At 36.5% G+C, this 25,182-nt stretch overlaps 2 protein-coding genes across 2 annotated transcripts in view; one reads left to right on the top strand and one right to left on the bottom strand.

The window, feature by feature from the left end:
- Window positions 1-526: 526 nt before the first annotated feature.
- The window catches only part of LOC135785707 (uncharacterized), a 40,084-nt gene continuing 15,428 nt past the window's right edge, over window positions 527-25,182 (top strand). Inside the window, exons 1-15 of the mRNA XM_073814593.1 lie at window positions 527-722; window positions 881-976; window positions 3,421-3,525; window positions 3,806-3,910; window positions 4,170-4,274; window positions 4,499-4,594; window positions 6,764-8,575; window positions 8,690-8,863; window positions 9,211-9,384; window positions 9,732-9,905; window positions 13,036-13,132; window positions 13,244-13,507; window positions 18,509-18,548; window positions 18,822-19,188; window positions 24,865-24,969. Coding sequence (XP_073670694.1) covers window positions 3,431-3,525; window positions 3,806-3,910; window positions 4,170-4,274; window positions 4,499-4,594; window positions 6,764-8,575; window positions 8,690-8,863; window positions 9,211-9,384; window positions 9,732-9,905; window positions 13,036-13,132; window positions 13,244-13,507; window positions 18,509-18,548; window positions 18,822-19,188; window positions 24,865-24,969 — 3,608 coding nt within the window. The 5' untranslated portion in view covers window positions 527-722; window positions 881-976; window positions 3,421-3,430. The remainder of the gene's footprint in view (window positions 723-880; window positions 977-3,420; window positions 3,526-3,805; window positions 3,911-4,169; window positions 4,275-4,498; window positions 4,595-6,763; window positions 8,576-8,689; window positions 8,864-9,210; window positions 9,385-9,731; window positions 9,906-13,035; window positions 13,133-13,243; window positions 13,508-18,508; window positions 18,549-18,821; window positions 19,189-24,864; window positions 24,970-25,182) is intronic.
- LOC141282027 (uncharacterized) lies at window positions 17,322-20,145 on the bottom strand. Its single transcript, XM_073814339.1, has 5 exons — window positions 19,317-20,145; window positions 18,717-19,205; window positions 18,486-18,555; window positions 18,274-18,312; window positions 17,322-17,422 (listed from the first exon to the last, which is right to left on the bottom strand). Exons 1-5 carry the CDS (start codon window positions 19,510-19,512, stop codon window positions 17,353-17,355), a joined length of 864 nt encoding a protein of 287 aa, XP_073670440.1. The 5' UTR covers window positions 19,513-20,145; the 3' UTR covers window positions 17,322-17,352.

The raw sequence follows: 25,182 nt of genomic DNA, 5'->3' as shown, positions 1-25,182 counted from the left end.
TATTTTACCAGTCACATTAAATAACATCACATATGAATGTGAGAATCACATTCACGCGGAAAATTATATTTAGGATTGCAAACTTTCTCACTCTGAAATATGGGACAAAAGATGGCCTGCCGCAGCAGTGAGGATATGGTTTTGTGTATACAGTGTATTTAAGCCATTTGTCAAAATGATAGCTTATCTCCTAATTAAATATTAATTTAACAGGTTTAGGTTTATTTGTTAATTTACAGCAGGTACTTTGCAAACTCTTCTCATAGTCATAGTCAAGTAAGGGAATTTCTGTAATGGTGTCTATTTTTTTTTTTGCAGGGCTAGTTCTGTCTTAAGATAATCCCTGTCAGGGAAAGCACCCCATAGTCTTTTAAATTATTTTTAAAAATCAAAAAAGAAACGCCAACTAGGTTTCAGTATCAGTTGGGGGTGGCCTTTAGGAATAGGGCCAATCAGATCAATAGATAGCAGGTTCACCAGTTTCAACCAATCAGAAGCTCTGAACACGCCCCGGGAACGCCTAAAGTCCAGGTGAAAGTAAACTTGTGTGCAAGCCATCGAAGTTAAAAAACAAGAAAAACAACTTGTGTTCAAGACTGGCGTCGCCATTTTAGAACAGCGTACATTAGTACACAAATACTCGTTTAAATGATTTTAACGTTTTAAAAGCGTGCGCAAACATGTACGCGTGGTTCAAGACAGGATAACTCATTTTAACACAGGTGAGTGTGGAGTATGTTGAAGTGCGTCAACGTATCCGAAACTGTAATGGCGAGACACGTATCTGATGATCTCTTTATGTATGTTCTTAACTGTTCCTACTGGTACATATCTTATTTTGTTTCATTCTTATTGCTCTTTACATTTTTGTTTATTCCAGATGGTAGATCAGAGTATATCTGGTACAGGTTTCCACATTCATCGCGATTCAGTGGGTGTTTCCGTCTCCTCGTACTAATTTACATTAACACCTGAGGTATGAATATTTGTGTATAAAGTCATGCAATCACTAAAGTTAAAAACAAAATGTAAAATGTTTAGTTTAGATAACAGCCTGTATTTTGAGTTCTGATTACAGACTCAGGGTCCAGATAAAACAAAAAAATACTAAGACATTAAGACAAGATAAACAACCCACACAATAAATAGCTACAAAATACAACAATACCAATGTCTCCAAAGCTTTGAATGATATCGTGTAGTACTCACATCTATATTAGAAAGACCTACAATAATCTCATTATCAGAATCATTTAGCCGGCAGATAAATCTATACATGAGATTTCGTAACAGTGCTTTTAAAGTAATTACTCTAACACTCACAAACATTTCACTCGCACTATGCCATCTAGGTCTCTAAAGTAAAATTCTCATAGCATCATTATACGCTACCTGCAGCTTCTGTAAACTTAATGTTCTATAGTTGAACCACAGGTGAGCAGTATAAAGTGTAGTGCAAAATGCTTTAAAAAGAGACACCTTCACCTCATCTGAACAGAAACTAAACTTACATAAAAGTGTATTCGCCTGCATACATCATACGCTGTTGTCTTTCTATATCCTCATCATCTGTCATGTGTTCTGTGATAAAATGACCAAGGTGTTTTACTTTCACAGATACAGTAAGACTCTTATTAGACAGCTTAAAGACTGGAAATGTTATACTTTTATCCTCCTTAGTTCTACAGATCATAACCACACTCTTATCAGGATTATATAAAATATCATGTTTAAGACCATACTCACAACACATATTTAAAAGCTGTTGAAGACCAGCACTGCTAGGACTAAACGCCACAAGATCATCTGCATACATAATATGATTCACACACATATTCCCAATCATACACCCAGTTTTATAGGCATTCAAACATTCTGATATAGATCATCGATGTAAAGATTGAATAAAATTGGGGACAAAATCCCCCCTTGTCTCACATCATTACTCCCCTTTTGCACCGGCACCCACTCTTGTATTAAATAAATATTTATATGATTGTTAAAATATTAAAATTAAAATAAAGTTTATGGGGCAGTTTCCCAGAAAGGGATTAGACTAATCCTAGACAAAAATAAATGTAAGAGCTGTCCAAACTGAAAACAACTTGCAATGCCATTTCTTAAAATACACCAGTGTCCTTTCTTTTGCTTCAAAATGCACACAAGTAATATATCATGTATGTTTAAACTAGTTATATTTCCTAATTAAACCAAGGCCTAGTCCTATCTAAAACTAATCCCTGTAACCACCCCTACAATCTTTAAATATAATTTCTTGCCATTTTTTTTATGTGCCCCTCTGGTAAAACACTGGCCCCTCCTTGGCCCCCCTAGAGAAATTTGTCTAGAACCGCCACAAGTTAATGCATTTATGCATTAAAGTTACAATTTCCTTTAACGCATAAATGCAGAGATCAGTACTATGTTTAGCCTTAAATCCAAACTGGTTGTCTTTAGATTTAATAAACACATTTAACCTATCCAGCAAGATTTTTTCCAACACTTTAGACAGGATACTAGCTAGAGCTGTGGGTCTATAATTATCTAAGTTGCCTACCATAACAGCTTTGTTCTTAATAACTGGGACTAACAGAACCAACAACATTGACTCTGGTAACACGCCATGAATCAAAAGGCCAGTAAAACAGACCGCTAGTTACTTCCATATTTTAGATGTTCAGCAGAAATATTATCTAGTCCACTAGCTTTATTTTGAGGCAATTTACTTATAGCATATTCCACCTCGCGTGACATAATCACTATTGAATCATTAGGTTGAATATCATCCACATCATAAAATTTATTTTGGACAGCTTTAAACATCCCCAATATCCATCTAAATCAGTAAAAATGTATTTTCTGTTGTAATCTCATCAATAATTAAAGTTATTATAAATGCTGGTGATGAGATATGGTCATTTTCCACCAACTAAATAGGAGGAAGTTTTTATTTCAATTTAAAATAGTCCACTGCTGTTTGTGACTATAAAAACCTGTAGTTTTTTTTTTACTGTTTGTGATTAACTGTTTACTACATAAAATTATCCTACATTATGTAAAGAACATTCTGTGAACACATATAACCTTGATTTCTTAAATATTTATTATCAAAGATTGAAATCAATGTGAAATCAAACTTCGATGCTTGTAATCTCATTATGTTATATTATGAGACTTTAACCTGAATTTCACAGAAATGGTCACGTTTATGCACTTATTGTATTGTTTTCTCATAGCAATCATGAAGTGTTGTGCATTGACCCATCGTCACTGTTATGAGCTGAATCTTTGTCATTGAACAAAATTTATTATAAGAGAAAATCAGCAATTAAATTAGTTAAAAGACAGGACATTCTTTCTTATATAGTCTATCATTATTACACTATCTTTGTCACATTTTCTCTTCATGTTTTGTCATAGTCAAGTACAGATGGAGAGATCAGACCCCAGCTGTGTGTCCATGAAGAGTGACCGATCTATGGAGCCTCCACTTGGGTTACAGGAACACAATGATCTTGACTTTGGGTAAATGATACACCAAACATGTTGACCTTATTCAATCAGATTTAAATCATTATTCGTTTGAGGGTATTGTGAATCACTTTTAATGCTATTTAGCTGTGTGTGTGTGTGTGTGTGTGTGTGTGTGTGTGTGTGTGTGTGTGTGTGTGTGTGTGTGTGCGCATGCGGTTGTGTGTGTGTGTGCGCGTGTGATAAAAGTCTGGACCTGCAATAGATTTTATTCTAATAAGAATTGAGGAAAAAGCATTGTATCATTGTAGTTTCTCTTCATGTTTTGTCACAGTCCAGTCCAGATGAACGGATCAGACCCCAGCTGTGTGTCCATGAAGAGCGACCGGTCTATGGAGCTTCCACTTGGGTTACAGGAACACAATAAACTTGACTTTGGGTAAATGCTACACCAAACATGTTGACCTTATTCAATCATATTAAAATTATTATTTGTTTTGGAATCAAAACTCGTGTGAGGGTATTGTGAATCACTTTTAATGCTATTTAGCTGTGTGTGTGTGTGTGTGTGTGTGTGTGTTTGCGTGCGTGTGTGTGCGTGTGTGATAAAAGGTCTGGACCTGCAATAGATTTTATTCTAATAACAATTGAGGAAAAAGCATTGTATCATTGTAGTTTCTCTTCATGTTTCGTCACAGTCCAGTCCAGATGAACGGATCAGACCCCAGCTGTGTGTCCATGAAGAGTGACCGGTCTATGGAGCCTCCACTTGGGTTACAGGAACACAATGATCTTGACTTTGGGTAAATGATACACCAAACATGTTGACCTTATTCAATCATATTTAAAGGGTAATCATTTGTCCTGGAACCAAAACTAGTGTTCGTGAGGGTTTTGTGTATTATACTAGGACATGTTTACACAAACAATTTTATATTTAAGATAATTCATTTGAAAGAATAATAATGACATTGAAATATTTCAGTCAGTTATCACTTTTTTTATTTTTTTTCTTGAATGTTTTCAGGAGTCTCAACAAACATCAAATATTAGAGTCACCAGAACCCAACAGTGACCAGTCATTGAATCTTCCACCTATTCAAGAGAAAGGTTCAGATTTTAGGTACAGTAAAGTGAATTACATCAAGACTGTCGTTGGTCAACTTTGATGGCCCTTAGAATATTTTCTGCAATGAATATATAAACATCAAAATAAAGAACTAAGCCTCTGCTTAAAAAAAAAAATAAACCTTTTCTGTCTTCATGCGTTCATTTGAAATCACCACTTGAATGAAAGTGGGTTTCATTAAAAACGTAACATTTTGGACAAAAAACTGAGAAAAATGGGAGTGCATTTTTAAGCAAAATACATATACTAAAATAAATAAACTGCATTACAATTCCCAGAATGTAAAGGGACACAACAAATTTTGTAGTACAACGAGGCCACCCTTCGCAAACCCTTATGTGCACCCTTTGTGTTAAGCTGATACATTTCACGGAATTTCGACACGAGTTGATCCAAGACAGGCCGGACTTTGTATAGCCTGTCAGTGTCATTGGCTGACCTCGCTGTATTATCACTGAAGTGAAGAAATCTCCATATTTTATGAGTACATCAGAAATGAACAAATCAATAAAGTCTTTAGGTTCTTCTGATTCAAGAGCAGCAGCATCACTCAGAGGCCCAGGATGAGAGGAAGGGAAAGTTTTTTGGCTGCCAGTTTGACTCTTGCCACCCATGGCTAACAGGTTCAGGAGCTTCAGCTTGATGGTTCACTGAAGCCCTTGTTTAGTCCAAACCATCTGCCTTGTTGCTGTGTTCTACCTGTAAATAATTATATGAATAATTAAAATTACTGTAACAGTGACACACACACACACACACACACACATTCTGGTTTCCATGTTTTGTGGGGACATTCCATAGACGTAATGCATTTTATACCATACAAACTGTATATTCTATTTCCCTTACCTGCCCCATTCCCTAACCCCAACCATCACAAAAACCTTTCTTGTACCTTAGATTTTCAAGAAACATCATTCTGTTTGATTTATAAGCTTGTTTCCTCATGGGAACAACAAAATGTCCCCACAAGGTCACAAAAACACTGGTATTCCTATCTTTGTGGGGACAATTGGTCCCCACAACGTGATAATTACCAGGTACACACACACACACACACACAAATAAACAAACACACACACACACGCACACAAGCATGCAATGGCACTCACAAACATGCATGCAAAATTGCCCAGCTTGTCAGTGAACTGCTGCTTTGTGTAGTAAATGCCGCTTTATCTGAAAGCAGGTGATGGCTATTTACCACTATGCGATTTAGCGTGCAGCTGTAGCGTGCACAAACACAAACATGTTATATATAAACGTTAAATGCAACAAGAAAAAAAGTTTTAAACATTGTCTTATTTTGTCTTACCTTTATTCACTCTGGCACGTGGGAAGGTAGAACAAGACCTTGGTATTAAATTGCTTCATGAAGTGTCTGACGTATCGCTGTCTGACTCTGAACTATCAGTATCCACACATTGAGACACCAGGGCACTTCGTCTTCGTTCAGAATGAAGGGTTATTGGGCTATCAACAACATGACTAGAACTTTGGGACACAGACGTGAAACTTTGTATGTCTGTAAAGTCATCCCCCTCAGAGTTTGTCCCGTTCACGGTCCGATTCAAAATGATCAAAACATGAGTGATCGGAGTCCGAGTCTATTAACACCTCCAGTGCCTGTTTAACTGTATACCTCTTCATTTATATGAAATTACAATCTATATTTTCTATGATTCTATGACTTCCCTCTCGCGCCAAATGTTTCTGTAGTTTTGATTACTCACCTGCAAGTACCGTAACTCATTTAGGAGATGCGCAAGAGCCTTCTCTACCGTAATACACCTAAAACATGGATTGCGGAAAAACCCGTCATTGGCATGGAAGCATTTTCTCGCAATTGATGAGATAACTCGTCAGTGGTGGCGAAAGAATTAATAGCAGCCTTAAAATATTTATCCATGAAATAATTCAAAGAACCTGATAAACACAGTGCATTAAATATATAAAGAAAGAAATAAAGAAAAAACAAATGTGTAACATATATCTAATAGTCCAGTAGTTTGGAGACCTAAAATGTCATAAAAGCAGGGGGGATTGTAAATTGTAGGAATTTACAATAAGCTCACATTTACAATTACAAACTGTTTCTTTATAAAATTTTGCTCTTTATATCTCGGTACAGTTACCTTTTTAACTCTTTTGTTCTTTTAACAGCCCTGACCCTAAATGTGCTGAAGTCTTGAACACATTAAGGTCAAATCTACAGAAGAAGTTTCAGTGTTTGTGTGAAGGAACATCAATGCAGGGAAACCCAACACTACTGAATGAGATCTACACAGAGCTTTACATCACAGAGAGTGAAAGTGGAGAGCTCAATAATGAACATGAGGTGAGACAGATTGAGACACAATCCAGAAGAACAACAACAGAGGAGAAACCAATCAAATGTAATGACATCTTTAAACATTTACCTGAACAAGACAAACACATCAGAAGTGTGCTGACAAAGGGAGTGGCTGGCATTGGAAAAACAGTCTCTGTACAGAAGTTCATTCTGGACTGGGCTGAAGAGAAAGAGAATCAGGACGTCCACCTCATATTTCCACTTCCTTTCAGAGAGATCAATTTGATGAAGAACAAAACACTCAGTCTTTTAGATCTTCTTCATCTTTTCTTCCCACAAACAAAAGAAATGGAAATCTTCAGTGATGAATATAAAGTGTTGTTCATCTTTGATGGTTTGGATGAGTGTCGTCTGTCTCTGGATTTTCACAGCAGTGTCAGGTTGTGTGATGTAAGTGAATCAACCTCAGTGGACGTGATGCTGACAAACCTCATCAAGGGGCATCTGTTTCCCTCTGCTCTCATCTGGATCACCTCCAGACCAGCAGCAGCTGATCTCATCCCCTCTGAGTGTGTTGATCGAGTCACAGAGGTACGAGGCTTCAGTGATCCACAGAAGGAGGAATACTTCAGGAAGAGAATCAGTGATGAGAGTCTGTCTGATCGAATCATCTCACACCTGAAGTCATCCAGGAGTCTCTACATCATGTGTCACATCCCAGTCTTCTGCTGGATTTCAGTCACTGTTTTAGAGAGAATGTTGAATGAAGCAGAGAGTCAAGAGATCCCCAAGACTCTCACTGAAATGTACACACACTTCCTGATCATTCAGACAAACATTAAACATCAGAAGGACTATGAGAAGAAAGTGAAAGATGAAGAGATGATCTTTAAACTGGGGAAACTGGCTTTTGAGCATCTTGTGAAAGGCAATCTGATCTTCTATGATGAAGACCTGAGAGATTGTGGCATTGATGTATCAGAAGCATCAGTTTACTCAGGATTGTGTACTCAGATCTTCAGAGAGGAGTTTGGTTTGTATCAGGGGAAAGTCTACAGCTTTGTTCATCTGAGCATTCAGGAACATCTAGCAGCTCTTTATGTGCTGTATTCATTCCTGTTATATAAGAGGGATCTACTCAATGAATATTTACCGTCAAAATATCCAAAGGAGTTCACATGTGAGACAATATCAGATCTGCATCAGAGAGCTGTGGATAAATCTCTACAGAGTGAGAATGGACATCTGGATCTTTTTCTCAGATTTCTTCTGGGTCTCTCACTGGAGTCCAATCAGAAACTTCTGCAGGATCTTCTGAAACACAAAGAGAAAATCTCCTGGAGCAAAGAGAAAACTGTTGATTACATTAAAATCAGAATAAAAATAATTCCCAAACCAGATAAATCCATCAATCTGTTTCACTCTTTAAATGAACTGGGTGATCAGTCTCTTGTGAAAGAAGTCCAGAAGTATATACAGTCTGGAAATCTTTTAAACAAGAAACTCTCCTCTTCTCAGTGGTCAGCAGTGCTTTTCATTTTGCTGACATCAGAGCAGTTAGATGTGTTTGAGTTGAGTAATTACATAAACAGAGACATCAACAAAGACCACAAAGATCACATGACATCAGATGAAGTTCTTCAGAAGCTGCTGCCTGTGGTTGAAGCATCAAGATCAGCCGAGTAAGTCATAATGGGTGCCATCATTAAGTGTGTGTGTGTGTGTGTGCTTGCGTGCGTGTTTTTTTCTGTATTTTGTGGATTTAAATTCTATCTCTAATATTTTGTCATTCTCAGTATTACTCATTGTGAACTGTCAGAGAAAAGCTGTTCTGGTCTGACTTCAGTACTAACTTCAAAATCTTCATCTCTGAGAGATCTGAATCTGTCTCATAATAAACTAAGAGATTCAGGAGTAAAACTGCTCTCAGATGGACTGAAGAATCCAAACTGTAAACTGGAGAAACTGAGGTAAGATCATAATTGAGTTTCATCACATCTTTAACAGATGACTTTTGTGGGTTTATATCAAGACATTTGTCTTCAGTGATTCTTTACTGATATTATTTAATAACACAGTTTTGATTTTTACAGTGTTTCCTCTCAGTGTCTCTCTTTTTTATATATAAACAAACACAACAATCATTTATTTAAAGCTGAGCTGTCTTTTGATTTAATTCATTAATTTAACCAAATTTAAAGAAACATTGATAAGCACCATTGATGGGTGATTTAGCTTTTTTCAGAGACTTTAAATCTGAACTTATTTGATGTGTAGTAAAGTGAGAGAGTTCAGTGTGTGTTATTCTTCTCTACAGGTTGAGTGATTGTGGTGTCACAGATGAAGGTTGTGCAGCTTTGGCTTCAGCTCTGAGATCAAACCCATCACATCTGAGAGATCTGAATCTGTCTATGAATAATCTAAGAGATTCAGGAGTGAAGCTGATCTCTGATGTACTGAAGAATCCAAACTGTAAACTGGAGAAACTGAAGTAAGATCATAAATGAGTTTCATCACATCTTTAACAGATGACTTTTGTGGGTTTATATCATCACATTTGTCTTCAGTGATTCTTTACTGATATTTTTTAATAACATTTTTTTTTTTTGCAGCGTTTCCTCTGAGTTTCTCTGTTTTTGTATATAAAACAAACAAAACAATCATTTATTTAAAGCTGAGCTGTCTTTTGATTTCATTCATTAATTTAAACACATTTAAAGAAGCATTGATAAGCACCATTGATGGGTGATTTGTTTATTTTTTCAGAGACTTTAAATCTGAATTAATGTGATGTGTATTAAAGTAAGAGAGTTCAGTGTGTGTTGTTGTTCTCTACAGGTTGTATGGTTGTGGTGTCACAGATGAAGGTTGTGCAGCTTTGGCTTCAGCTCTGAAATCAAACCCATCACATCTGAGAGATCTGAATCTGGTTTTTAATAATCTAGGTGATTCAGGAGTGAAGCTGCTCTCAGATTTAAAGGATGATTCATATTATAAACTAGAGACACTATGGTAAGTAAATAATTGTCTTTGTTGTTTTTAGCACATTTTCTGAAGTGATTGTTGAATGATTATTATGATTTTAAATGGACTGGTTATTAAAATGATTAAAGTTGCATCCCAAATCACAGACGTATGCACTATTTTACGTCATTTTCTAGTAACAAAAAATACCAGAAAAGAAAGTGTACTTTAAGTACCCAGATGGTGCACTTATTCAACAGAAAATTTAAGTGTGCAACGCTGGACACTTTATACACTAAACAGTCGCTGCTTTGCTTATGTAACAGAAGAGAGGCGGAGACCTTAGTCTGATAACTCAGTTAAGTCATGTTGAACAAAACAAATAACATTAAAAGAACTGTACAATTAGATTTTCATTTATTTGCCCCATACTGTGTTGTGCTATGTGTTTAAATTCATTTGACCTCGTCTTTTAACCACTTACATTTACAATTAGTAAAAACATTGTGTTCAATTTGGAATGATACTGCTCTTCTAAAATTCATACCCTACATGATCGAGTTCATAGTGCATATAGTGTATAGTGTGTCATTTGGGACACAGCTTATGATTGGACTTATTTTGATGATGAAGATTATGATAATGATCTCTTCAGGTTCGATACCTGGTAATGATAATGATGGAGCCACTACAGTGATGTCACAACTCATTCAACAGAATGAACCAACACTGAAGACACATGAGTTCTGATTTCAGTTTTAACTCCTGAAAGTATACAGAGACCATAAAACCTCTAACAATACATCATGTAATCTGAGGGAATTTTATTTTTATTTGAAGTAGAAATTCTGACTAGCCGCAAACACCTTCCAGATACCATGATAACCCTGTATACACTTCACAAACCACAATAGATATTATAATATAAATCAATAATGGATCACATGTGTTGATAGGAGACTCATGTTATCTGTCCAGTGAAAGTTATCATCATTCATGATCAAAGGGGAATTATAATAAGTTGGGTAAAGTCTCGTTTCTAAGATTTGTAAAACTGTACATACACTGTAAAAAGGCATTCTGCAGGCTTGTAGATTTGATGAAATTGAATATGTAAACTTTATTTAATAAAATTAATTTCATGTAGTTTGGTAATTTTTTTGTGTTAAAATTCTTTAAAAAGAACTGGAATAAAAACAACTTATTGTTTTTGTGAAGGATTTAGCTATTCTTATTGTGTATCTGCGCATGTAGCGAATACTGAATAAATCCAACGTAATACAAATGAGCTGTTTTAAATGAAAAACCAGTTCAAGTTAATATGCAGGTTGTGAGCGCTGAGCAGACGGATTTAGGAAATTTTTGAAAACGTTTTGAAAACATTTCAGTCGAGAATGTATGTTTTTTTTAAACAAGAATATGCAGTAGGTTCATAAATATATCGCCTATTTAAACATTTCCTTCGAGTTTTTGGCGATGGGAGCTCCAGATAATCAGCCGGTGCTTAGGGCTCATATATACCGGACAACGGCGCCTCACCTCGGCCAGTCTTGCTGAAAATCACAGCTGGCTGTGACGTCAATTTAGTGTTTAAACTGTAGATAAAATTCATTTCGGGTCAATTTAACAGGCAATCTTTGGTCTTATAAGTATATAAGCAGTGTTTCTTTGTATAATTTGTTTGTAATTCATAAATATTAATTACAATAAGGATTAATACGAACTGGGTTTGGACGTAACTTCAGCTTTAGGACCTTAGGAGGTCGCATATCTAGGATGCATTTGTCATCAAGACTGTCTTATTTCAGCATATTAACAAGTTGACTTTTATTCTTAGTTAATCGTAAATTGTTGTAATATGCGTATGACTTGCGAATGTAATACTTAGTTAACTTGAACAAACCAGGCTTAATGGCGTATGCAGTCTGCACAGTCTGAACCTTCGAACTCAGAAACGGGCTGCAATTGGTTGTCAAGCTGTAACTCATTTTAAGTGACAGAAAAACTGACCAATCATATTGTTCATCTGAATGGGTGGGTTCTCTTAATCCACTCGCTCGCTCTGACGACTTTCGTGTTTTAAAGATAAGTGTTACATTACTGCGCTCTTTTTCGGTTTATTTAGTTTAATAATTTAATTATTAAAATGTTAATGTAAAAATATTATCCGCTGTAAATTAATTGTGTATTCAATTGCGAAGTTCGCGTGGCTGACTGAATTGTTTGACGATTGTCTTACATTTCAGCTCCACAGTATAGCTTGCTTGCAAAAGCTCATATATTTCCCAAAACTGTTCACTCATGCTTCAAAACTAAATTCCTTTCCCATATAAAGAGTCAGTGCCACAAAAATGGCAAATATCCTTCTCAACTGCTTTGCCTCATTTCTTGAAACAGACCGGACGTTCTCAACACTCTTGCTGCTTTTGTCAAAATAAAGTGGATGGTTCGGCACAACACCATGGTTCACCTGCAAAAGCTCATACCTCTCCCAAAATAGTTCACTCATGTGTCAAAACTAAATATCCTTCTCATTTTAACAGTCAGTGCCCCCAAAATGCATCGTCCCTTTGGCATTGTGTAAGCACTGCAAGTCAAAATGTTTAGATGTTTTGTCACTATGGCAGGGGACCATTGAAATATCTCTTTTGTCCACCTTTCAGTCTTAGCCCTTTATTGACAATGGTTACTGTACTGTTTTTTGTCTAGCTAACAGAATACAATTGTGTATAAAATTGAAAAAAAAAATGATTTTAGGGAAGAGTAGCCTCCAAGGTTTGACACCACACATTGCACTCACACTGCCAAGGAAATTGTAACGACTTTTATTCACACACAAAGTAACTTCCATACACCAGACCAGAATAAAATATATAAAGCATAATATACTCTAATATAAACACAAAAAAACAATGAAAATTATATGCAGCCTGCTGTAAATAATGCGGGAGTTTCAGAACTAACATTCACTAATCTTCACTGGTCGCTGTCCTCACCCTTCCTCTCCTGGCCACCATCCTCACCCTCCTGACCATCCACACGCTGCTGTCTGTCTGGCCACAGATTCTCAAACACATCACAGTGTATTATTCTCCCTTGTGATGCAACGAGGGAACAAAACGGCGTGCCTGTCGCAACCATCCCCTACACTGATCTCCTGTAATATCCTAACACGCAGCGTTCATCATGGAGCAGGGACCTTTGATTTTGAGCCCTATGCTCATATATCTCCACCTCCTAGAGGAGAAAAACTCAATAGGATTGAGGAAAGGAGAGTAAGGTGGTAGGAACACCATGACCATCCTTGGATGAGTAGTGAACCAGTCCCTGATTAGCAGGCCACTGTAGAAATTCACATTGTCCCATACAATGACATATTGTGGTAGGTGAGGCCCGACGAGACCTTTCTCATTTTGAGGGATCAAATCAAAATGAAGGCGGTCCAAGAAGATGAGGAGCATCTGTGTATAGTATGGGCCAAGACTGGGGATGTGAGTGGCCACACCATTCTCAGATACGGCATCAAACATAGTAATATTTCCCCCTCACTGACCTCGGACATCCACCGTGGCCCGGTGGGCAATAATTTTATGGCCACGTCTTCGGCCCTTGGCCAGGTTGAAGCCAGCTTCATCCACAAACATGAGGATGTGAGGGGCCTCGTTTCCTTCCAATGCCATTATTCTCTACAAAAGCGTAAACTCCTACTTTGTTAGTCAAGTTTTAGTTTTACCTGACTGTCAATTGCTGTAATAAATTTATCAAATGTTCAAAGCATTCATATATGTTATTCATGGTATTATGTTCTTGAACAAATTTTGCCAATTGAACAGACTATTGTGCATGTGATGACTTATACAATGAAATGACGCTGACACATTTTGGAGTGAACAACCATTAGACTGAGAATCAACCAGTCAGTTTAGATCAACAAGATCTATTCACTTGGAAATTGTGCTAAATGAAGGCTACCTGTACTTAATCAGTTGCAAAGATGTACTGAGCTATTGAGACATGTACTTAGATATTTGCAATTTGATGAAATGAATGAGAAATTCAAGTCTGTTGTGAACACTTGCCAAGTGGTTTGGAGGTTTGTCTATGTTGTTTTGAGAATGTAATTTCTGTTTCAAGAAATGAGCCAAACCAATGGAGAAAAACTGTAAATTAAAATAGTATAATTGAATAGTATTTATTGTATAGTGCTAGGTCTTTGTCCTGTATACCCAATATTTTGTTTAAATTGAAATTAATTTCTAATTGCAAATTGCAGTTAACCTTTTTGAATGGGTTACTATTAAAGAGTTTATGGTATGATTCTAACTCAATTTTTATTTGTTGAATTTAAATAATGATATTGCTTGTAATCTGTTGCCACACTTTTATTGAGTAGATATGGCATAATATTTTTTATTGTATAGTGCTAGATCTTTGTCTAGTATACCCAATATTTTTGTTTAAATTTTAATAAAATTTTTAATTGCAAATTGCAGTTTGGCTTTTTGAATATGTTAATATTAAGGAGTTTATAGAGTAAATCTAAATCAATTTTGATTTGTTGAATGTAATTAATGATATTGCTTGTAATCTGTTGCTACAATTTTATTAAGTAGATGGGGCATATTATTTTTTACAGTGTAGGGGGCTCAACTTCATATTGTTTCATCGGGACAAAAATTGCTATTTGCGCCCGTGGAGTAAATTAATTATATTTAGCAACTAAAACATTGCATTTGAACACATTTAGATTTAAAATTGGGGCACAACTGCATGTCATTAAGACGATCATTGGTTCTTGCATGTCTGTTTTATCCCAACGCAAATGACGTCTAGTCACAAGTAATTACTTCAATTGGTAGACAGCAAAATCCCCAGAGTTAAATGAACACTGCTGGGTATACATGAAGAGTTTGGTTCCGAAACCCAATAAAAAAAAAAAAAAAAAAATAAAGACACTATTTTCTGTTACAAACTTTCACATAGCATCTTTAGGTTATAATAACATACACTGTAAAAAATTTGCTGTAATTTTGCAGCTGGTTGCCAGCAACTTACTGTTGTAGAAGATAAAGTCTAAAAATGTTTCATGTTTAACTTTGAACAAAATGTTGCCAGTAAATAACATAAATGTAAAATCTACAGTAAGTTACTGGCAGCTGTAATTTCTACAGAAACTTTTTACAGTGTAAAAAAAATTCAAATCCATAATTTGATTTTCAAAGATTTATTATAAAAACTAATTATTTTTTTGTAAAATGTAATAAATCCATGACAAGTTTTTTTCCAAAATGCTATAAATCTATTGAATTAATATATAAATGTGCATTCATCTTTGCCATGTTATATTCATTTATAAAAAAACATTAATGGCATTAATCAAAACACTTACTTTTTCATATTATGAACACTGTCATTGATGCGCGGTTATACCTGGGACGTCCTTAACTTTTTTAACAGTGATCAGCTGTAAAATGTTTTAGTCCTGTTCGATAAAAATAATGGAAAGTTTTCATAAAATCCCCTGCATGGGGTCAATGTGTTGGCATGACATAAGCTTGATGCTGGTGTGTGAGAACAAACAAAAGCCGGCATTTTTATTATTATTTTGTTTTTGTTTGTTTGTTGATCACTAAGTACATAGTAGATGAGGACAATTAGGATTCTTTGTTTTTTAAATTGTTGTTTACATTATGTGAAATGGTGCGCTATTTGTTGAAGGATTTATTGCATTTTGCAGAAAAGGAGGACTTGGGACAATAAGGGAGAAAAAATGACAGAATAACAAGGCAGATATCGGATTTTGCGTTAAATGAAGAATTTACAATACTGATTTTGGCAGTAACTAATTTCTTTTAAAAATAGTGTTTATCGCGTTTTGGAACCAAACTCTTCATATGTTGTCCCAATCTTACAGAGGCTTAAAAATGAACACTAAACCATTACAGCTGCTATCGGTAACTTTCTCCTCTCTATCACCATCTCTGTTTGAAACCTAAAATTGCATTTTACATCTTACTTGTAGAGTTATTTTCTTAAAGCAACACTAAAGAGTTTTTTTTACCTTAAAATAACGTTTCCAAAAAAGTTTCAGTCGTTCATCCACTCGAAACGGGGTGAACAACAGCACTTTCACATTTGCCTTGCAGCGTTCTATCGGCCAAAACCGCACTAAAGAAGTTTCCAACCGTCGGGTCGCGGTCCTGTAGTTCGAGTGAAAACGACAAAAACTTGCTTTACGGCAGACCTACAATCCAATCAGAGCCAGCTTTGCTGCAGTAGGCTAAATTATTAACGACAGTGGTAATGGACAATTCCGCATCCAACCTGTAGGGGGAGCAAAGAGCAAAAACTCTTTAGTGTTGCTTTAACTTAGGTTTAGATGTTGTTAAAGTCACCATTATGGTGATCAGTGTATGTTTTAGCTGGAATTGACTCTTGTTCTTAGCTTGTTTTTTTAGCTAGTGCAATTCTATGGTGGTGGTTAGTATGTAAAGTCTAAACATCATCACGTTAAAAATGTGAAGTTTTTTACCTTAACATAAAGTGAGAAAATGTAAATTTATAAACCTTATACTAAGTTTTTTTTACTTAATTGAACTTAAATGAGTTCACTTAAAGTTGACTTAAAGTTCTTCTATAGGTATGGAGTCACTTATAATATCAAAGATATCAAAATTTTAAGAGACATGCACAAACTACGTTTTCTTTTTAGGTAAACTTAGTTTTAGGTTTAATGTTAATAAACAAAGGTGTGGTTTCCCGGACAGGAATTACATTAGTCCTGGACTAAAATAAATGTAAGAGCTATCCAAATTGAAAACAACTTGCACTGAAATGTCTTAAAATACGTCTGTGCCCTTTTTTTGCGTCAAAATGCATGCAAGTAATGCTTTTATTAAGGCATATTTGTTCAAACTAGTTATATTGCCAATGTAAACTAAGGCCTAGTCCTGTTTTAAACTGATCCCTGTCTGGCAAACCGCCCCAAAGTGTATTACAAGTCCCATATATTGATATTGCATACTATCTTACATATATAGTGTATATACTGTATAGTGGTCTTGTATTGCTGAATGTAAAGTGACAAATGCAAAGCCGCAAACATACAAACGGCTTTATAAAAGTCATAACATTTGTTACAAAGTACAAAGGCTCTTTTTAAACTGTTATATTATGTAGTGACTAAGAAACATTAAGGTTGTATGCAGGAGGACAAAGGATGTAAATGTTTCAAATGCAAACATTGTTTATTCAGAAAAAAATGTATAAACTGTAAAAAGCCATAGCCTACATGGCACACTTGTGTGCATAACTTGTTATAAAATAAGAATGTTTTAAAATGTATTTTAATAAAACAATGACATCTGAAGGACTTTTCCATTAATAATGTTTTATTAATATGCTGCCAAATATGCATTGCTATCATAGCGTTAAGTCAACTACAGTAACACATAAAAATGACAGGATTGTTACATATCATATGGCGCTGAATATTTTAGACGCAGTCAGCTAAGTAACTTGAGGAAATCACGGCGTGACACTCCTCAGGGAAAAAAAAGTCCATCCTGCAGACACAAAACAAAGTCAATATCTTATTTGACACAAACAAACACATTCATCAAACTTAAAAAAAAAACAGTAAAGTTATCACACAGTTATATTAAGAAATGGTTATTGAGTTGGCTCGTGCAATTTCGTTATAACCTCTATATAGATTCAGAGAAAAGGTCACGTAAACATATGGAGCATTGATTTTGTGTTGCATTATATTAATTTTTGAGAAATTAATATTTTGGTGCACTGGAAGGATTTTGCGATTGAGACAGCCCCTAAAAGAACCTTTTGGTTAATCGGATCACAATCGTATTGAGGACAATGATTTTACATCGAACCTGACAGACTGTCATTGCTAAAACTTTTGTTTTTATTTTGCAAGTAAGTTGCACAAAATATTTCATAATTGCTCGAAAATATCTGACAAAGCCCTTACAAAACATTCTGAAAAAATGTTTTCTAACAACAGAACATAAACTCTGACATAATATCAGTGCATGCCAACTTAAACCTGTTGGTGTTTAAACAATTCACCCCACTCCTCAAAATAATCAGGACAGAAGCGGTCGAAAGTGGACAAAAGAGACTGATTTAAACACAAGGTGTGAATGCACACTTTCTCGTCCACTTGTGATCCGAACGACCAAAACGCATCTTAATACCACGTATAAACACGGGGCGTGTGACGCACCATATAACAATGCAAAGCACGCACATTACTAAATATTCATTAAAATCTTTACGAGATTGAGAAGATTTTAACAGTGTTTTATATCTATATTTATATTTCAGTATTTGATCGTTTATTTATAATCACAATTAATGTTGCATTATAAATAAAATGCATCCATTGTTCACTTACTTTTCGGGAAGAAGAGGGGAGCCCGGAGCAGCCGTCGTGCTATAAGAAAAGATAAACAGGACATGAGCCCTTTATTATGCTGTCCTGCTGATGATGATGTATGTGACACGACAAAACTACATTTAGGCTACACTTAGTCATTTACCACAGGGTTATCAAATTGAGGGTCAAAGCATTATGTGGTGTAAAGAGAAGAATTTACGCAAACGTACGTATTGCTTATTTTTGTGATCAGGGTCTTCAGACAACCAACATCGTCCCTGATGTCATCATCGGTCAGAGCTGCGAAAGACAAAATCTACGTTAAAAATGCAAGTGATTTTGCTTTTATTCAATATATTTACGGTTGGTTCTGAAATAGCCATCCATAAATTCAGCGAGAACCTGCGAATCTCCATCTTCCATTAATTTTGTTGTGTTTAGTGATCATTCATGGTACTCACCACTGCAATTCATGCGGCAGACGTTCAGACTTTGGTTCGATCCAGAATCGCAGGCCACGCAATCGTTCAGTTGAAAGATTCCCAACAGGTGCACGGTCACATTAGGTGAAACACCTGAGCTACTGGGCGGGACCATGTTGTTTCCTCCTTCTGGATTCCGAGGAGGAGATCTTCTACTCCTTGCTCTTCCATCTGGACGTCCCACATTTGATGGAGAAGGTCTTTCACCTGGATGTCCCACATTTGAGGGAGGAGGTCTTTCACCTGGACGTCCCACATTTAATGGAGGAGGTCTTTCACCTGGACGTCCCACATTTGATGGAGGAGGTCTTTCACCTGGACGGCCCACATTTGATGGAGGAGGTCTTTCACCTGGACGGCCCACATTTGGTTCAATTGGTTTTTGGTTTGGCTGCTCTGGATTTGATACCTGGATGGTGGTGATAACGCTGGTGTTGAACCTTGAAGTCCGGTTTACGAAACAGACAACTGATATAAAAACAGGAGAACACTTGGAATGTGAGGCTTCACTTACTTACATTTATATTGTGTCCAAAATGCAATTCGGCAGCATTTACCGTCATTAAAAACAACACTTACATTTGGCAACGAGGTCCCGAGTTGCATTGGATCCAGGCATATTGGTGGTCATGTTTGCGGTCACATTTCTTCCAAAAGCTGCTTCCAGCTGAGCCTTCAGCTCACATTTACTCACAATCCGTCCTTCATTAACATTGGACCCCAGCAAGACAAGACGCAAAACTGCCAATATCTTCAATGGGAGAGCTTTCTCCATCTCTGTGGTATCCGTAGATCAAACACAAAGGAGAAGTCATCTATCACCTCAAGACCTACAAAAAGTCCATTGGAACCAAGCTCTTAACCCCACAGGAAGTCGGACATTTTGAATTTTCGCTGTGATTTCTGTGAAAATTTTGGCATTTCCAGGCTTTGTACTTTAACTCTTTCACCGCCAGCGTTTTTAAAAAAAGTTGCCAGCCAGCGCCAGCGTTTTTCATGATTTTCACCAAAGTTTAATGCCTTCCAGAAAATGTTCTTCTTTAAATATATAAACATACAATATACCAAATGAAATAACAGACCCTCTGCTTTCAAACAAAAAAAACCGTTTCATCCTACCTTTAGTGGTTCTTTTGCAATCAGCTTTTGAATATGGGTAGGTTTTTGCAAAAACACCATATTTTGAGCAAAAAGCAAAAATAATTCCATTTTTGTGATGGACTTTTCATAGAGATCCCATTCAGAGCGATCTTTAAAACAGACACGGACATGCAGCAGCTTGCCATAGGGCAATACTTCTGGGTTTAAAAAGTTGCGGAAGGTATTGCGGAAAGACGGAAAATCTCGTCATTGGCGGGGAAGCGTTTTCTCTTAATTGACGAGATATCTCGTCAATGGCGGGGAAAGAGTTAACAAACTCCTCCTAGAGATTTCATCAGATTATCATCATATTTGTTCTTTTTGTTTGAGGGTGTGTCTGTGGTGGCCTGCCAAATTTCGGCGTCTTCGCCATGAAACAGGATGTTGTTCTAACTCAGGCTTACAATATCTGAGCTGACCCACGCTTCACATGTTTGATAAGAGTCTTGGCCTGAACACATTTCCATGCCAATATTCAACTACAACCATAGCACCACTAGCAGGAAATATGATGTTTTACGCTGTGATTCACTAGCCTGGCTCCGCCCTCCTACGTGCTTCCGCTTAATTTTTATTTAGCTTGAGTACTACGTCTGGGACTGCTGTGTAGAGTTTCGCTTTCTCCTGCAAAAATCTGCAGGTTCAATCAGCGAACAGAGGGGGGTGGCTAAGAACGATGACGCTGAGGTTGTGCGTCAGTTTGAGTTGTAGTTCAGTAATGGCAGCGGAGAAAGACGTGAGAAAAGCTATTCAGTCCGTTGTTGCAAAACTGTCGAATATGCAAAAGTTAAAGCCGGAGCAAGAACAATGTTTGCTAAGTTTTGTTCGTTTGATCGTTCTGACTTGTTGTTTCCGGCCGGTTTCGACGCATGATATACGTCACGACCACACGTTAGCGATCGCCTATGGCAGATCCTGAGTGACTCTGGACAGATCGGATAGTTTTAAACTTCAACAGAGGACCCTCCTTAACGGAAGTAACGCTTTGCAATGGAGCGTGGCCAGACTCTCTGTACAAATGAAATGAATGTACGAGAGTCTGGTTGGACCAGGCTAGTGATTCACTGCTCTTAGAGATTTAACCATATTAACATATTTGGTCTCTCTAATCTTAAGGCCTGTTATGTTGATTTATAGTGAAGATTTTGACTTTTCATTAAGGGGTGTGTCCATGGTGGCGTGACAAAGTATGGTGGAATGAATCAAATTTTTGAGATCTTAAACATGCGGGAAAAGTCTTGAAACTTTGCACACATGTCAAATGCGGGGAAAATTTTCATTTGATATAGGCTTCAGAAATGGGGATGTAAAATGCCTCTATAGCGCCACCTACAAAAATTCAAAAGAGCAGCCCCTCAGTACGTTTAACATACAGGTACAAAATATGGTAGGATCTTGTATCACCCCAAGACCTACAATAAGTCTCTTGGAGCCGAGCTTTAAACCCCACAGAAAGTCGGACATTTTGAATTTTCTCTGTAATTGGGTGCAAATTTTGCCCTTTCGCATAATTCTATAACAAACTCCTCCTACAGATTTCATTATATCAAAACCATATTTGGTCTGTGTCATCTAAAGGCCTTTGCGATGCTAAATTGCTGAGATCTTGACTTTGTTGAAGGGTCTGTCCGTGGCGGCCTGCCAGATTTTGGCTTTTCGGCATAAAACAGGAAGTTGTTCTAACTCAGGCTTATAATGTCTAATCTGACCCATGCTTCACATGTTTGATAAGTGTCCTGGCCTGAACACACCAACATGGAATTATTCACATACAGTCTTAGCGCCACCTGCTGAGAGCAGGAAATGTCAGGTTTTACACTGTGATTTACTGCTCATAGAAATTTAATTAGATCATCATATTTGGTCAGACAGATCTTAAGGACTTTGCGATGGTAATTGCCATTGGGTGGCAGTGCACATGCGTCCGAGGGCCCTTCCATCGCTGCTTGCAGCTTTAATTTCCTTTGTATTTTTATGTATTTTATTTCCTGTGTTATGTATTCTTGTTTATGTGGTTGTGACTATGTATGTTTACTACTCTGTGTTCTGTACGTTCTTTGCAATAAAAGAACACTAAAGATAAATGAGTTCAGATTTTAGTATGAACTCCTGAAAGTTTAAAGAGACCATAAAAACCTCTAACAATTCATTAATAATATGAGGGCACTTTATTTCTATTTGTAAATAAAATTAAGACTTATTATGGAATCTGACTAGCCGTATAAACCTAATTATAAACTAGAGTAATGGCTGGTGAAAAAAATGGCTTTTCCATCATGCGTGAACACTGAAAATTGAAATGAATAATGGCAGGGCTGACCAGAAGGACACCTCCTCAATAAAGTAATGAGTTAACTGTCACATCTTTATTATCATCTGCTCTATGCTATTTTATCAGTCACATTAAATAATGTCACATATGAATGTAAGAATCACTTGCTTTCACGCAGAACATTATATTTAGGATTGCCAACTTTCTCACTCTGAAATATGGGACAAAAGATGGCCTGCCGCAGCAGTGAGGATATGGTTTTGTGAATACATTTGTCAAAATTATAGCTTATCTCCTAATTAAATATTAATTTAACAGGTTTAGGTTTATTTGTTAATTTACAGCAGGTACTTTGCAAACTCTTCTCATAGTAAAGTGAAGTGAATTTCTGTAATGGTGTCTATTGTTTTTTTAGCAGGGCTAGTTTTGTCTTAAGCTAATCCCTGTCAGGGAAACCACCCATAGTCGTCTAAATGATTTAAAAAATCAAAAAAGAAACGCCAACTCTGTTTCAATATCAGCTGGGGGTGGCCTTTAGGAATAGGGCCAATCAGATCAATAGATAGCAGGTTCACCAGTTTCAACCAATCAGAAGCTCGGAACACGCCCCAGGAACGCCCAAAGTCCAGGTGAAAGTAAACTTGTGTGCAAGGCATCGAAATTAAAAAACAAGAAAAACAACTTGTGTTCAAGGCTGGCGTCGCCATTTTAGTACAGCGTACATTAGTACACAAATACTCGTTTAAATGATTTTAACGTTTTAAAAGCGTGCGCAAACATGTACGCGTGGTTCAAGACAGGATAACTCATTTTAACACAGGTGAGTGTGGAGTATGCTGAAGTGCGTCAACGTATCCGAAACTGTTATGGCGAGACACGTATCTGATGATCTCTTTATGTATGTTCTTAACTGTTCCTACTGGTACATATCTGTTTTGTTTCATTCTTATTGCTCTTTACATTTTTGTTTATTCCAGATGGTAGGTCAGAGTATATCTGGTACAGGTTTCCACATTCATCGCGATTCAGTGGGTGTTTCCGTCTCCTCGTACTGATTTAAATAAACCCCAGAGGTATGAATATTTGTGTATAAAGTCATGCAATCACTAAAGTAAAAACCAAAATGTAAAATGTTTAGTTTAGATAACAGCCTGTATTTTGAGTTCTAATCATCATCATCATCATCAATCTTTATTACAGACTCAGGGTCCAGATAAAACAAAAGAATAAAAAAAAGAGTTTTTTTTCCTCATACGCCGTTATCTTTCTATATCCTCATCATCTGTCATGTGTTCTGTGATAAAATGACCAAGGTATTTTACTTTCACAGATACAGTAAGACTCTTATTAGACAGCTTAAAGTCTGGAAATGTTATACTTTTATCCTCCTTAGTTCTACAGATCATAACCACACTCTTATCAGGATTATATAAAATATCATGTTTAAGACCATACTCACAACACATATTTAAAAGCTGTTGAAGATCAGCACTGCTAGGACTAAACACCACAAGATCATCTGCATACATAATATGATTCACACACGTATTCCCAATCGTACACCCAGTTTTATAGGCATTCAAACATTCTGATAGATCATCCATGTAAAGATTGAATAAAATTGAATAAAAAAATCCCCCCTTGTCTCACACCATTACTAACATTACTTACAATTTCCTTTAATGCATAAATGCAGACATCAGTACCATGTTTAGCCTTAAATCCAAACTGGTTGTCTTTAGATTTAATAAACACATTTAACCTATCCAGCAAGATTTTTTCCAACACTTTAGACAGGATACTAGCTAGAGCTATGGGTCTATACTTATCTAAGTTGCCTACCATACCAGCTTTGTTCTTAATAACTGGGACTAACAGAACAGACAACATTGACTCTGGTAACACGCCATGAATCAAAAGGCCAGTAAAACAGACAGCTAGTAAAGTGGCTATCCTCTTACTTCCATATTTTAGATGTTCAGCAGAAATATTATCTAGTCCACTAGCTTTATTTTGAGGCAATTTACTTATAGCATATTTCACCTCACGTGACATGATCACTATTGAATCATTAGGTTGAATATCATCCACATCATAAAATTTATTTTGGACAGCTTTAAACATCCCCAATATCCATCTAAATCAGTAGAAATGTATTTTCTGTTGTAATTTCATCAATAATTAAAGTGATTATAAATGCTGGTGAAGAGATATGGTCATTTTCCACCAACTAAATAGGAGGAAGTTTTTATTACAATTTAAAATAGTCCCCTGCTGTTTGTGACTGTAAAAACCCAACTATTTTTTACTGTTTGTGATTAACTGTTTACTACATAAAATTATCCTACATTATGTAAAGAGCATTCTATGAACACATATAACCTTATTATCTTTAATATTGAGTGTCAAAGGTTGAAATCATTGGGAAATCAAACTTTGATGTTTGTAATCTTATTAAATTATATTATGAGACTTTAACCTGAATTTCACAGACAGGGTCACGTTTATGCACTTATTGTATTGTTTTCTGAGAGCAATCATGAAGTGTTGTGCATTGGCCCATCGTCACTGTTATAAGCTGTATCTTTGTCATTGAACAAAATTTATTATAAGAGAAAGTCAGTAATTTTATTTACAAGACAGGACATTCTTTCTTATATAGTCTATCATTATTACACTATCTTTGTCACATTTTCTCTTCATGTTTTGTCACAGTCAAGACCAGATGGACGAATCAGATCCCAGCTGTGTGTCCATGAAGAGTGATCGGTCTATGGATCATCCACCTCGGTTACAGGAACAAAATGATCTTGGCTTTGGGTAAATGATACACCAAACATGTTGACCTTATTCAATCATTTTTAAATAATTATTTGTCTTGGAATCTAAACTCGTGTGAGGGTATTGTGAACCACTTTTAATGCTATTTAGCTGTGTGTGTGTGTGTGCGCGCGCGTGTGTGTGCGCGCGCGTGTGTGTGCGCGCGTGTGTGTGCGCGTGTGTGTGTGCGCGTGTGTGTGTGTGTGCGCGTGT

This window comes from Paramisgurnus dabryanus, chromosome 4, assembly GCF_030506205.2.
Source record: "Paramisgurnus dabryanus chromosome 4, PD_genome_1.1, whole genome shotgun sequence".
NCBI lineage: Eukaryota > Metazoa > Chordata > Actinopteri > Cypriniformes > Cobitidae > Paramisgurnus > Paramisgurnus dabryanus.
The sequence above is the reverse complement of the archived record's forward strand: the minus strand, read 5'-3'. Positions and strand labels throughout refer to the sequence as shown.